The sequence below is a fragment of the Ceratotherium simum genome, chromosome 16, assembly GCF_057802395.1.
Source record: "Ceratotherium simum simum isolate JZ-2026a chromosome 16, ASM5780239v1, whole genome shotgun sequence".
Taxonomy (NCBI): domain Eukaryota; kingdom Metazoa; phylum Chordata; class Mammalia; order Perissodactyla; family Rhinocerotidae; genus Ceratotherium; species Ceratotherium simum.
Genome location: NC_141915.1, coordinates 56,876,524 through 56,889,578, shown reverse-complemented (window position 1 = coordinate 56,889,578; position 13,055 = coordinate 56,876,524). Strand labels below are relative to the sequence as shown.

Below are 13,055 nucleotides of genomic sequence, written 5' to 3'. Positions count from 1 at the left end.
GGCTTGTTCCTCCACAGGTCTAATCCTGGTGAATGAACCGTACTACAACGAAGCCGGCTTTGACAGTGACCGGGGCCTGCAGGAGGGCTATGAGAACAGTCGCTGCTACAACGAGATGGCGCTGATCCGCGTGGTGCAGTCGATGACCCAGCTGGTACGGCGGCCCCCCGAGGTCTTCGAGCAGGAGATTCGGCAGCACTTCAGTATCAGCGGCTGGCGGCTGGTGAACCGCATCGAGTCCTGGCTGGAAACCCATGCCCTGCTGGAGAGGGCCCAGACGTTGCCCAACGGGGTCCCCAAGGACAGCGGCTCTCCAGAGCCGCCTGCTGTGACCGAGCTCTCAGACTTCGGCCGAGAAGAACCTGAGGATGGAGGGCTGGCCCTTGGAGAGGCCTCTCAGGGCTCAGACTCGGAGGGTGGTGCCCAGGGCCCGGCCTCAGCTAGCAGGGACCACACAGACCAGACTTCGGAGGCAGCGCCTGACGCCTCAGTGCCACCCAGTGTCAAACCAAAGAAGCGGAGAAAGAGCTACCGGAGCTTCTTGCCTGAGAAGAGTGGCTATCCTGACATCGGCTTTCCCCTCTTCCCACTTTCTAAGGGTTTCATCAAGAGCATTCAGGGTGTCCTGCTGCAGTTCCGGGCCGCTCTCATAGAGGCAGGCATGCCTGAGAGCACAGAGGACAAGTAGCCGCCAGCCCCTGAGGAAGGAGCATCACAGTGGGGAGAGGCCAGCTGCTGCCTGCTCACTCCCTTCCCCAGAATCTCCCCTCTTGCCATTTTCTCCTCTGTCTCCAATGCCAGCCCCCCGTTGCCCTCGTTTTCCCAAGGTGAGTTTGATGCTGAAGTGCAAGAAGTTTCTTGAGATGCTGCCATTTCTATTTTGAAGCAGTCTTTCAACAGGGGGGTTCCCTGTGGCAAAGAAAATCTGAACCCTGTTGCTGATGTTCCACTTGTCACTCCAGGCAGAATGTCCCGGCACTTGCTCCCTTACCATCTCCATCTCAGGTCAGAGGTGGGGTCTTCCTAGGGCCTGACCTAAGGGCTCACTTGGGCTCAGTGCTGTGCACATCAGCAGGATGAGTGGATGTGCCTTGCATGAAGTGTGGGTTGCTCCAGCAATTCCCCTGGTCCCTTTCAACCTCTTCAGTTCCTCTGAAGTTTCCCTGTGTCTCAGGCCCTCCTGCTGCCACCGCTATCAGTTCCTCCCTCATCCCCCAGCATCACCACCCTTCCTTGGGAGTTGCAGCTGCTGTCACTGACTTCTGGGTCTCCTCTGGCCCGCTTACCACAGGATAGCCCTCAGGCCTGTTGAACTTGCTCTCTGAGAGAGGTTGGGACCAGGCTGGGTTCAGGGTGACACACGGGAGAGGTGGTGGCCCTCACACTAACGTGGAGTGAGGACCAGGGAGCTGCTGGAAAGGAAGCAGTTGTAGGTGCCTTGCTCTTCCTGTCCCGGGTGGCGGGGGGATCGGCAGTTCTGGCCGTGAGGCCTCGCCTGCTTGGACTGAAGCTGATGATGACTGCTCCCTGCTCAGCCCCATCCCGGGGCCCCAAGAGGCTGGAGCAGCAGCACAAGCAAGGCCAGGGCAAGTGCTGGGGCCTCTCCCACAGACTTTGCCCCTCCCACTATCAAATGCTAATGCTGGGAGGCTGTGGGAGCTCACTGAGCACGGAGCCAGCCAGCCCTCCTGTCAGCCCTTTGCTTACAAACTCTGTAGGCTCAATCTGGGGAGAGGATGGTGGCGGCAGGGGTTCTCCTTCCTTGCAGAGACAGCCCAGAGGTTTACAAGTTTTCTAAGCTTTTGATAATGTGAAGCTCCAGGTTAAGAGGATGCTGTTGAGCACATTGCAGCTATGTAATTTTTGGTGTATGTATGTAATATTTAAGGTTGAAAGAAAATAAATCTCAAAAGCAAAGATATTAACTCTTATTAGGAAAAAAAGAAAAAAAAAAAAGAAGCCAAAGCATGATGCGTCTTGTCCGCCTTAAGCTGGCTCCACACCTGTGCTGTGCCATAACCACCCAGTGGGCAGCAGCTGCGGGAAGGATGGAGCTGGACCATGGGCCGTGGCATTTGGAGCCCAGAGTCAGTATCTTGTTTGGGAAACATCCAGAGTGAGTGGTGGGGCTGTGCTTCCCAGTGCGTTGTTCATGTGGAGATGTGAATGCCTACTGCTTAAGATATCTGTATAAAGTGCTGTGTGATTAAAACTTTTTTTTTACTTGCATTTTTTTTGTTTGGCTCATTCACAGTGTACAAAAAAGACAAGGTGGCACCATTAAACCTGCCTCTGCCATTCATCTGGGCTCTGTCGCCTTTCTTCCCCTGTGGGGCACCTCGCACACCCCTTCCTAGGGGAAGGAAAGACCCCTGTTGCCTGAGAAGGCTCGTGGCAGCAGCATCTTCCCCCTGCCCAGTCTGCTTCCATGCCTTCTGCGTTTCCAGTCATAGGATTCACAGGAGCTGGGAGATCAGGATCTAGAAGTTCGGTGGGTCAGTGCTCTTGCCTCTGGACAGGGCTGTGTTCCATTCTTCAAGAGCCCATTTTTAGCACCGTCTGCTAGCAGCAGCCGTGGTCCCCAGGGACCTGCGATGGACCAGTTCCACCAGTTCCGTTCCTTCCAAATGCTGGGGGAGGGCCGGCCCCGTGGCTTGGTGGTTAAGTGCGCGCGCTCTGATGCTGGTGGCCCGGGTTCGGATCCCGGGCGCGCACCGAGGCACCACTTCTCCGTCCATCCTGAGGCCAAGTCCCACATACAGCAACTAGAAGGATGTGTAGCTATGACATACAACTATCTACTGGGGCTTTGGGGGGAAAAAATAAATAAATAAAATCTTTAAAAAAAAAAAAAAAAAAAAAAAAAAAAAATGCTGGGGGAGCTGACATCGAAGCACCTGGCCTGAGCTTTAAACTAAAATGGTTGCCCAGTTTGGGAGATGGGCATCTACCCCTCCTTGCTGATTCCTTTTAACTCCTGCCCAACACTCCACCAGGTTGGGGTGGGGTAGGGCAGAGGAGGTGGGGCAAGACTAGGGGAGACCTAGAGCCCTTACTGGAAGGATGACAGACTCCTTTTAAAAAGGGAATGATTGCCTGCCATTTTGACTTGTGTTGCTCCTTGCCAATTTCCCCGATGCCCCTAACTCAGAGACATTTCCCCTTTTCACTGAGACAAGATAGCTGTGTGGCCGTAGGTGAGACATACTAGCTGCAAGCCTGTCTTCCCAGGTGTGGAGTAAGGCAGTTGGCTAAGCTCCCTGGCTTTTTGTAGGCTGAAGGTGGTATAATCATTGGGCAGGGCCCCACCCCCTGCAAAATAAGCCAGGCCAGCTCTGGTCCTGTGCCCACCACCAAAACGACTATTCCCAGGGGCCAGTACCACGTGTTGCCCAATCCAGGAGGCACCACTTGGCATCACTGTTAAATTCTGGAGCCCTTGCAGGAGCAAGACCCCACTCCCTCCCCAACCCCTAGGATAAGACCAGTACGCTGGGAATGTCACTTTATTTAGATTTGATTCATGAGGTGGAACTTCCATAGGCAAGGGGGTCCAACCAGCTGGGCTTCTGGCCCAGGGCCTCATTCTGGCCTTTGTTGGGCAGAGTCTGTTCCTCCAAAGCACCTCCACCTTCCCACGCTTCTCCAGGAGTCCTGTCCCTACATGAGCTGTGGACAGGCCATCCAGTCCTGGGGGAGGAGAGAGGGTCCTGAGGCTCAGAGTAGAGTGAGTAGACAGACTACAGCATGACAAGGCCCTCGGAGTCATAAGAGCTCTTTTGGAGGTGGCCTCTATTGAGGCTTTGGGCTGGGCAGGGGCTGTGGCTCCAGAGAGGGTGGGGGCTCCATGCAGCCACCAACCATCCAGAAGTAGTCTGGGTGCACCTGGCCCTGCACAGCCTCACTGGCCATCAACTCCCCGTCCACAGTAATCACACCCTTCCCATCCTTGGGCTCCAGGCGGAAGGCAACCACAGGCACATACACCAAGTACGGACAGTCACACTCCATGTGCCTGCCCTTCTGCATGGCCAGGAAGAGGCGCAGCAGCATGGCCCGAGACACGCCTGCCCGCACGTAGAACAGATGCATAGTGCTGGCTGCACAGCGGCCCATGGGTGCAGCAAACATCTCGCTGCCCAGGTGCGAGTGCAGCAGCACCAGCACCAGCACAAAGTCCTGCTCTGGCACCACAGTCCAGTAGGAGGGCACTGGCTCTTCCAGGGGCACGAGGTGGGCATCCACAGGGCCCTGCTGGTCCTGCCGGTCCAGAGCGGGGGAGGTGGGCATCTTGGAGACCACCCTTTCTACAGGGAGGTACGCCAGTTGGCCCCGGTAGACACGCAGGGCTGCCAGGCGCAGGAAGGTGCCCAGAGTGAAGCGCAACTCCCCCAGGCACCGAAACTTCTCACTCTCCAGATCCACATCAGCAATGAAGCCCCACGCCAGGCTGAGCACTGAGAAGAGGCGCGGCCCCGAGGCCGTTTGCAGCGACAGCAGGTTCATGGGTGCCAACAGCCGGCGGCACAGCAGCAGCGTGCAGTTGGTCAGCAGGTCTTCATCAGTCACCTGCTCAAAGCTGCAGGGGAAAAAGGTCAGAGGGGGCAGGGCCGGAGCCCTCACTTATCCTCCGCTTCCTCCTCCTGGGGATTTGGGGCAGGCAAGTCGACACTGGGTCCCTAGGGAGTTGGCAGGAAGGACAGATGGAGCAGGTGGAGGCAGCCAGCTGGAGTCACCAAGAGAGGGCCCCAGAATTGAGGGTCGAGGCTCCAGAGAAGGGGGAATGGAAGTTACCCCAGCATATGGGAACTATAAAAGAAAACCTGGCAGTAGGGTGGTACTGAGGGGAAACTGAGGCCCACTCTGGCCCTTGGGCTCTCACCCAGCATAATGGTTCACAGAAGCTGCCACTGCATTGCCAGAGCCAGCTGGGAGGCTACACAGGGGCTTCCGGATGGCGGTCTCCCAGTCGGGCCGCTCCATGAGCCCGTTCACCACCTGTAGGAGCAAGGGTGGCCTCAGCCGAGGAAGCACCCGGCACCCTCCCACCCATGCCCAGCCTCCTGGTGCAGGCCTCACCTCATGCATCAGCCCATCTCCAGACATGACCACCAGCGCGTCCCAGCGTCCCAGCTGCTCCGCCCGCACCAGCTCCCGGGCGTGGTTCCGCCGCTCTGCAGAGACAGGGTGGCTATCAGGGCTGGCGGTTCCCATGCAGGAGATGCTCCCTGCACCCCCTCGGAGAGGCACTCACCAGTGTGCACGAGCGTGAAGGAGACATCCGCCTGGGCTAGCAGGGGCTGCACGTGGTTCCGGAAGAGCTCTAGGGCCTTGCCCTTACCGCTGCGCGGGTTCAGCAGCACCAGCACGCGGCAGGGCCGTGGGAGCTGGCTCCGGGGCCCCTTCGCTGTAAAAACAAACCCAAAAAGGCCGCGTCCCCAACCGACCACTAGGGGGCTGAGAATCACAACAGGGGCACCGGGATGGAAGCGTGGTGCCTGAAATCCCCGAGTAATTGATCCAATAGAGCCTGGCCAGAGGCAGCGGCCTCCAGTGGGGAGCTCCAGGGTGGAGCACCGCGCCCTTGACACCCTGGTCCTTGGCTCAGACCCGGCTAGCTTCTGGCCTTGTCGGGACAGTGTTTCTCTTGAGCGTCCCCAGCCCCTTCCTTTTGTCCAGCTGACTCTGGCCATCCTTCCTGGCGAGGGAGAGAAGGGATCTCCCTACAGCCCTTCCCCGCCAGGCCCCCACAAACCTGGATCCATAACCTCGACCCGCAGCTCCTGCTGCCAGGGGTCCCCAGCACTGTTGGGGCGCTGCCAGCTCCAGCGGCTCCTGCCTTCAGTTCCTTATCGGTGCTACCCAGGCGGGTGTCGCGGTGCTGGCTCTGGGGCTCGCCCTCCCCGCCTGAAGCCGGGGCTGTAGGGGCATCCGCGTCATTCCCTGCGGCTGCTGGATCTGAGGGAGAAGAGACAGCGCTGGCGGAATCTGGAGCGGCGCCTAAGGTGGGGGATGCCCAGCTAGACCCTCGGGGAGCCGCGCGCGCTCCGGAATCGCCTAGTTTTCCGAGAGGTCCAGAGAGCCTAGGCCAGGTGCTATCAAGGGCGCTGCCGTCCTAGAACTGAGCCCCCACGTCCAGAGGCAAAGGGTCTCTTCCTGGTGGCTCTCCTCTCGGGGCCTCAGGTTCCGGCCAGAGGATGAATCAGAGCCCCGTAGCTCTCTGGATCAAACCAGCTCCTCACCCCTTGTGGGCTGCCGGGGGCAGGTGAGTCCAGTTGCATAAAAATCCCAGAACGTGAGAGGACATCGAGAGGCACGAAGTTCGGGGCGAGCGATCGCTGCTCTGAGCCAGCCTGATCGCCGGGTCCCCTACCCAGAGCTCCAGAGCGGCCGGGGTCGCCGCACGCGCCGCGCTCGTGGGAACAGCGCCGGGGTCGCGCAAGGCCTGAGCCCGAGCCCGGCCGCCAGCTGCCGCCTCCCTCAGCCGAGTGCCGAGTGGGCGCGGACGCCGGGCGGTGCGTGGCCAGTTCCCCAGGCCGCCCAGGAGCCACAAGCGGCGAAAAGGCAGGGCGGGCGGCCCTACCCAGTCGGTCCGGTTTGTTGGGGAGACGCCATCTCCGTTCCCTACAGTGGCCTCGTCTTGGGCTCAGCCCCGCGTCTGAGGGACAACTGGAGCGCCGGGCAAACGCTGACTCCACGGCCTCGCTGCCTCCGGCCTCAAACTTTTCGTTCAACTTCGCCATCCAGCGCCGCGGCGCTGTGAGGGCGCTGTGAGGGCGCTGTGGCTCCGCGCCCGGCCTGGCCACGCCCCGCGCTCCTTGCACTCGCAGAGGTGGAACAGACACCCCGCGAGTCCTGGGCCCGCCCGCCCCGGGTCTCACCCGGCCGCCTGCGGCACGGTCAACGCCCACGGCTCAGCCACACGCAGGCTCTTGGCTGGGACCTGGAACCTGGTCACGCGCCCCCGCCGCTCGGAGTAGGCGACCGGCGAGAAGGCGGCGCTGCGGCCAGGCCGGAGGAGAGGTGGAGGCAGTCGGCGAGGCGCAGAGGCCCGAACCCGGCCACGAGCGGCGCGCCGCGAGCGCAGCGTCCCGGGCGCGTGAGGGTGAACGCGCAGCGCAGGCCCTGCGCGAACTCGCCGCGGCGCTCAAAGTCCGAGCGGCCCGGAGTGGGGCGCCGGGCGCGGGCGGCTCAGCGCTCCGGGCAGACCTTCGGCTGCCCCTGGACGCTACGACCTCCCGCTCCAGGGTCTTCCCGCAGAACTTACCCGCGCGGCCCGCAACGGGCATGCAGCGCCCCCTTCCCACGCCCCACCCCAGCCCGCTCGGAATTTAAGGCCCAGACACCCCCGGGTGCCTCTCCTCCGTGCTCGGACTTCTCTCCTGTCGCCCCGTTTTCCCCCATAGGATTATTTTTACCTTTCTGACGCGGCAGCTCGGCCGGCAGCCACCAAGCCCGAGGCAGCCAGGCGTGCCGTCCCGGGGAGGGCGAGCGACCGGCTGGAGGGCTTCGGTCCGGAGAAGGGGGCCTTGTCAAGAACCTCAAAAGTTGTATCCTTTCCCCAGATGACACTATTGAGGCTCACCTGGGCCAGAGAAGCTGCCCCGCAGCGGGCGATCCAGGCCCAAGCCCTTCACCCACCCGGGAGAAGCCTAGCGGTGTAAACAGGCCTAGGGGTCCCCACTGGGATTGAAGAGCCAAGCATCATCGGGGCGTATCCGCCGTCGCCCCCACTGGCTCAGCGGAAAGATGCAAACGCGCCCGGGAGGGAGGCGATGGAGGCAAACGGGGACGCGTGTGTCAGTGTGTGTGATATACATATCACAGGCAAGCGTCTGACCTGAAAGTGTCCGCCGCCAACTTGAATTAAATCCCTGGGGGGTTGTTTGCAGAGACCCGGGGGAGGAAGTTGCCAAGGCCGACTTGGTGACCTGACTTGGTAGGGCCAAAGTTAGAAAAAACCAAACCTCTGTAGGAGGCTGAGGTAGTCCAGGCTCAGGCTGCAGAGTGCTCACACCCACATCTGCCCCGACTTGGGGGGCGGGGCCCGAGGGTGGGGGCGGTGGGGGCGGCGCAGCCTGGGATGCGCAGGTCTGGCGTCCGGCAGCTCGGTGTGCGCCGCGGTGGTGCGCGCCTCCGCTCTGCGCGGTCCCCGGGCAACCCTGGCTGGGTCCTGAGCGTCCGGAGCACGTCCCAGGAAGGTGACTCAGCGACGCGCTCACGGGTCGAGAAACCCCACGAAACTAGGAACGAGAGGAGGGAGCTGGAGTGTCATCACCCTCTCGCAGCACCGCGTGTCCGCCTAGGTCTGGTCTTGAACCTCCGGGCCCGCCACGCTCCGGGAATCCGGCGCGGGGAGCGGAGGGCTGCGCTCAGCCGCAGTGCCGCAGTCACGCGGTGCGGGGATGCGAGCGGCGGCGGGAGAAAGGGGCTCAGTTCGGAAACCGGGAGCGAGATCCCGTCCTCTCTTCCCTTCCCCTCTCCTCCAGCGCGGGCTATGGCCGAAGTCTGGGCTTTGGCGCCTAAAAGACGCGGGACGCGGGGCGGTGCTCCCCGAGATCTCAGCTTTGGAGGGAGGTGGCTGCGGAGACGACCAGGGCAGCCTCTCCCTTCCTCTCCCCCGCTCGGGAGGGCACTTCCATCAGGCCTGAAAAGCCGCCGTCGTAAACCTTGGAGTCAGATGGGAAACTGAGGCACAAGGAAGCGAACACCTGGCTGTGCGTGAGTCCGTGGTGAGAAAGCCTGCCTGCCACAGGGCCCCTCTCTTCCTCCCGGCGCCCCAGGCTGGAGCCCCTGGAGTCTCGGGGGGCGGAGTTGACTAGAAACCGAGCGGGTGAGGAGAGGCGGAGCAGCCTGCTGGGTTCTTTATCCGGCGCCTCCGGGGCTCCCCTCCCGACTCAGGCGAGCCCAGTGGGAGGGAGGTGAAGGGCAAAGCCCTCTGGCCCGGGTTCCAGTCTGCACAATGGCTCTTCTGTCCTCCTGCCGCCTCTACCCGGCCCCCTGACCTCCACGGCCTCTGCTCTACTCCCTCATTCTTGTCATTCCCCTCCCCCGCCCCCAGGCTGCATGAAAAAGAATATGCCCACAGAAGAGAATTCAGATCCTAAAAGAACAAATCTCAGTCAAATCTTCCACACGGAGGCCATGTGAAGATGAAGGCAGAGATCGGGGCTCTGCCCCTCCCAGGCTGCCTCTCTGCAGGCCCACACCGCCTTCCAGCCCCTCTCTATAGAACTTGACCTCCTCTCCAGAAACTCACCCATCAGCATCCCTGGGCCGAGAGACAGGACTGGGCAAGAGCAAGATGCTTTTCCCCTTTTGACAACTGGGGGAACCGAAACCCTGAGAAGTGAAGGGTCTTGCCCAAGCTGCCAAACCAGTTCCCCACAGAGCAGAGAAGCAAACCCAGGAGCCGTGACCCCCAGCCTGGAAGGCTGAGCCTATCCCTGGCTGATCGCTGATGGCTGATGTTTAAGTATCTGTTGGCCTGATGGGTTGCTCGCCACAGAGCTTCCCCAGGAACCCAGAGTTTCAGAAGGAGTCTCCCGGAGGAAGGAGAAGCATCTTGAAGCACTTTCCAGCCTTTGTCCCCTAGGTCCTGATTAAGCAACTAGCCGCTGTGCCCAGAGAGGCCCACCATGGGCCTGGGTTCAGGCGCAATCCGACCTGACAGCCAACCTAGAGCCGGTAATACCTGTCTCACAGGTGAAGGAGACTGCCTCTCCATCTACCCCAGCCACCCGCTTCCTCCTTGTACACAGCCTTTCCAGGGAGACGCACCTGAGAACCCCGTTTTTTTTCCTTCTTCAGAGAAAGAAAGCAATTGTTCACCGGGCCTGGCCCCAGCTCTGTGGAAACTTGGAGCCAAGGCTGCCAGACGGCAAATGACTTGCTTTTATTGGGAGAGGATTCCTGCCACCTCAGCCGCCCCTGAGGCTACCTTCCGGCAGAGGTTTCAGCTCCCAAGTTGAATTGCAGGGCCTCAACGCCTCCCGAGACCACAACTCTTTTGCCTGGGAGGCTGCAAGGGCAAGGGAAGGGAGTGTCCAGCTCTGCAAACTCTTTTTAAGACTTGTGTTGTAGGACAGCCCCAGATGTGGCTTTCCATTCTGAGAGTTTCCTAGATGCTGGTGACCGTGCCAGGCTTGGGGGTGGTGGAGTGTGTCACGTGGAGATTCAGAAGAGCAGACTGGTCATGCAGGTTTCTTGGCTGCCTCCAGGAAGTGTTCCGAGTTTCTGTTTCTGCAGTGGTTCGGCTACTCTGGGTGTGTGCTGGGGTGAGCTTCACTCTACCCCTTGAGTGGCCTCCTTGTCCTTGTCAGTGCTCTTGCTGAGGCTGGGAATCCAGGTTTCTTCTGAGCCTCTGGGCTCTGCCTCCCACATGACTCACCCGCAGGCCTGCTGATCTTGACTACCGTCTAAGGTAATTAGCTTCCAGAGCCCTCTCAATGTGGAAGCCTGCGGGCCACACCCACTCCACTCATTTCAGCTGCCTGTCCAGCATCTGAACGCATTTGTGTTAGTTTCCCTGGGTCATCTTAACACAGTACCACAAACTGGATGGCTTAACAGAAACTTACTGTCTCACTGTTTTGGAGGCCAGAAGTCCAAGATCAAGGTGTTGGCAGGGTCAGTTCCTTCTGAGGGCTGTGAGAGAGAATCTGCCCCATGCCTGTCTTCTGGCTTCTGGTGGTTTGCTGGCCAACTTGGGTGTTCCTTGGCTCGTCCGTGCATCAACCGATCTCTGCCTTCATCTTCACGTGGCCTTCTCCCTGTGGAAGATTTGGCTGAGATTTGTTCTTTTAGGGTCTGAATTATCTTCTGTGGGCATGTTCTTTTTCAAATGCAAATTACTCTGGGAGGGAAGACCAATAAGTTATCCGAGAAGTCCAGAGAGCCTAGGCCAGGTGCCATCAAAGGCTCTTCGGTCCTAGAACTGAGCCCCCACGTCCAGAGGCAAAGGGTCTCTTCCTGGGGGCTTTCCCCTCGGGGCCTCAGGTTCTGGCCAGAGGATGAGCCAGAGCCCTGGAGCTCTCTGGATCAAACCAGCTTCTCACTCCCTGGGGGCTGCCGGAGGAGGGGAGTCCAGTTGCATAAAAATCCCAGAACTTGAGAGGACATCAAGAGGCACGAAGTTTGGGGCGAGCGATCACCACCCCGAGCCAGCCTGGTCGCCGGGTCCTCTACCCCGAGCTCCACAGCGGCCGGAGTCTATTAGGACTCTAGTGTGAATTCATGTATCACATGTTTCACTAAAAAATATAACAATACAGTATCAGCTGCCTTGAAAGAGGGAAATAGTGCGTGCTCATGTGGGTGTCAGAGGGGGTGTCTACAAGTTGGACCCACCCACCTCCCAGTGTCGAGAGGGTGTGATCTGTTGGGAGGAGTTGTTTATGTCTGTGCTGGCTTCCCAGGTTCCCTGTCCAGGCTTGCGCACTGCCCTGGCTCCTCGACTTTCAGATCTTACCTCACACCTTGGTTTATGGCATCTCTGGCTTCCTGAGCAGAAGGATTTTTCCCCAGTCCTTGGAAGAACAAAGCTGAGTTTTATGTTGGTGTATTAGGTTCCTATTGCTGCACAAATTTATTATCTTACAGTTCTGGAGGTCAGAAGTTTAAAATGAGTCAGCAGGCTGTCTTCCCTTGCCTGTTCTGGCTCCTAGAGGCCACCTGCATTCCTTGGCTCTGGACCCCTTCCTTCACTTCCAAAGCTGGCAATATAGCATCTTCAAATCTCTATCTGACTTGCTTCTGTTGTCACATCTTCTCTGACTCTGACCTTCTTACCTCCCTCTTATAGAGACCTTGTGATTACATTGGGCCCACCTGGATAACCCAGGATAATCTCCCCATCTCAAGAGCCTTAATAGCATCTGCAAAATCGCTTTTGCCATATAAGGTGACATATTCACAGGTTCCAGGGATTATGATGTGGACATCTTTGGGGGACTGTTATTCTGCCAGCCACAGATAGGGAAATAATCTGGGAACTGTGTCCTTACTTGGCTACAGAACCTTCTTTCTAACATTTCCCACCTCCCCAGCACCACCAAGTGCACACAAACCAGGAACTTGCCTTCCCCTAAATAAGTATCTGTCATGTGGGACTGAAGACACACTTGCTCAGATCGACATGTGTTTCTATAGACTTCGTGATCTTTGGCTCATCGGGTAGAGACTCCTACAAAGAAAATTGGTTTCCATTTTTAAAAATTATCCAAGAGGGAGAAATTGGCATCTTTGCTAAACATAGTAATTATAGGATTGCAAAACCCCAACTTTTCACCTGAGGAAAGGGTGGGAAGCAGACCAGCCCATCCATTTTCTGCCTGGCAGAATTCTCCACTCGGCTTTGCAAGAAGGGCTTGGCACAGGGCACAGGCCCCCTGGGTACCAAAGGGAAGTGTGTGGCCCTCTCAGCTCCTGTCATGTGACCTGACAGTCCAGTTGCTTCTACTCCTCTGTGGTAAGGCTGGACCAGGCCAGCCACATGGAGAGCCGGGGCTAGGAACATTCCAGGCTCCTGCTGACATCAGCTCTGGTTTGGGCCAAAAGCAGGCTCTGGCCCAGTCTGCAATGCCCAACCCCCCATCCTGAATACATGTGAGGGGAGAGAAGGTTCCCCTCTGAGGCTGCAGCCAGCCCCCTACCCCACCCAACTACGCTCACGTGCTCACTTATACTGGTTTGGAGACCTCGGGCAACTGGGACAAGCGCTCATCCAGGGGAAGAGAAGCTGACAGCTATATGTCAAAATGCCTTGGGAAACTTCTGGGAATCAGGAAGAGGGACCTGGGACCTCTGGAGCAGGAAAGCAGAGCTGTTTTCATCTTGTAGCAGCCCAGCATCCAGGCCAAGGGGATGGGTGTGTACACAGTTTTCCGGGGGCTTTTTGTTGTGCAATGTTTTCCACTTTCACATCTCTCAAAAGCCGATGTGTCCTTGGATTGTTCCCAAACCAAACAGACAGTGGGCTGGACACAGCCGCAAGCTGAGCAGCGCATTTGTGCTGATGGTCTGGAGCTGTTTCCTCCCACCTGAGGGTGGACCCC

The 13,055-nt window shown here is 58.8% G+C and overlaps 2 protein-coding genes across 4 annotated transcripts in view; one reads left to right on the top strand and one right to left on the bottom strand.

Annotated features, from left to right (window-relative positions):
• Window positions 1-2,229, top strand: part of UBE2O (ubiquitin conjugating enzyme E2 O) — a 59,212-nt gene extending 56,983 nt beyond the window's left edge. For all 3 annotated transcript variants that reach the window (XM_087441658.1, XM_004432799.3, XM_087441656.1), the window contains exon 18: window positions 18-2,229. In XM_087441658.1, the coding sequence (XP_087297784.1) occupies window positions 18-688 (671 nt within the window). In that variant the 3' untranslated portion in view covers window positions 689-2,229. The remainder of the gene's footprint in view (window positions 1-17) is intronic.
• A 1,258-nt stretch (window positions 2,230-3,487) lies between these two features.
• SPHK1 (sphingosine kinase 1) lies at window positions 3,488-5,899 on the bottom strand. Its single transcript, XM_004432798.3, has 5 exons — window positions 5,756-5,899; window positions 5,255-5,407; window positions 5,080-5,174; window positions 4,883-4,998; window positions 3,488-4,579 (listed from the first exon to the last, which is right to left on the bottom strand). The coding sequence occupies exons 1-5, from the start codon at window positions 5,763-5,765 to the stop codon at window positions 3,793-3,795; spliced, it is 1,161 nt and encodes a 386-aa protein (XP_004432855.2). The 5' UTR covers window positions 5,766-5,899; the 3' UTR covers window positions 3,488-3,792.
• Between the last annotated feature and the right edge of the window lie 7,156 nt (window positions 5,900-13,055).

Excerpts from the sequence above, each read along its gene's own strand:
- SPHK1 (XM_004432798.3), bottom strand. Across the intron at positions 5,175-5,254 it reads CTTCACGCTCGTGCACACTG|AGCGGCGGAACCACGCCCGG; the intron begins GTGAGTGCCTCT and ends CTGTCTCTGCAG. Across the intron at positions 4,580-4,882 it reads TCTGTGAACCATTATGCTGG|CTTTGAGCAGGTGACTGATG; the intron begins GTGAGAGCCCAA and ends TTTCCCCTGCAG.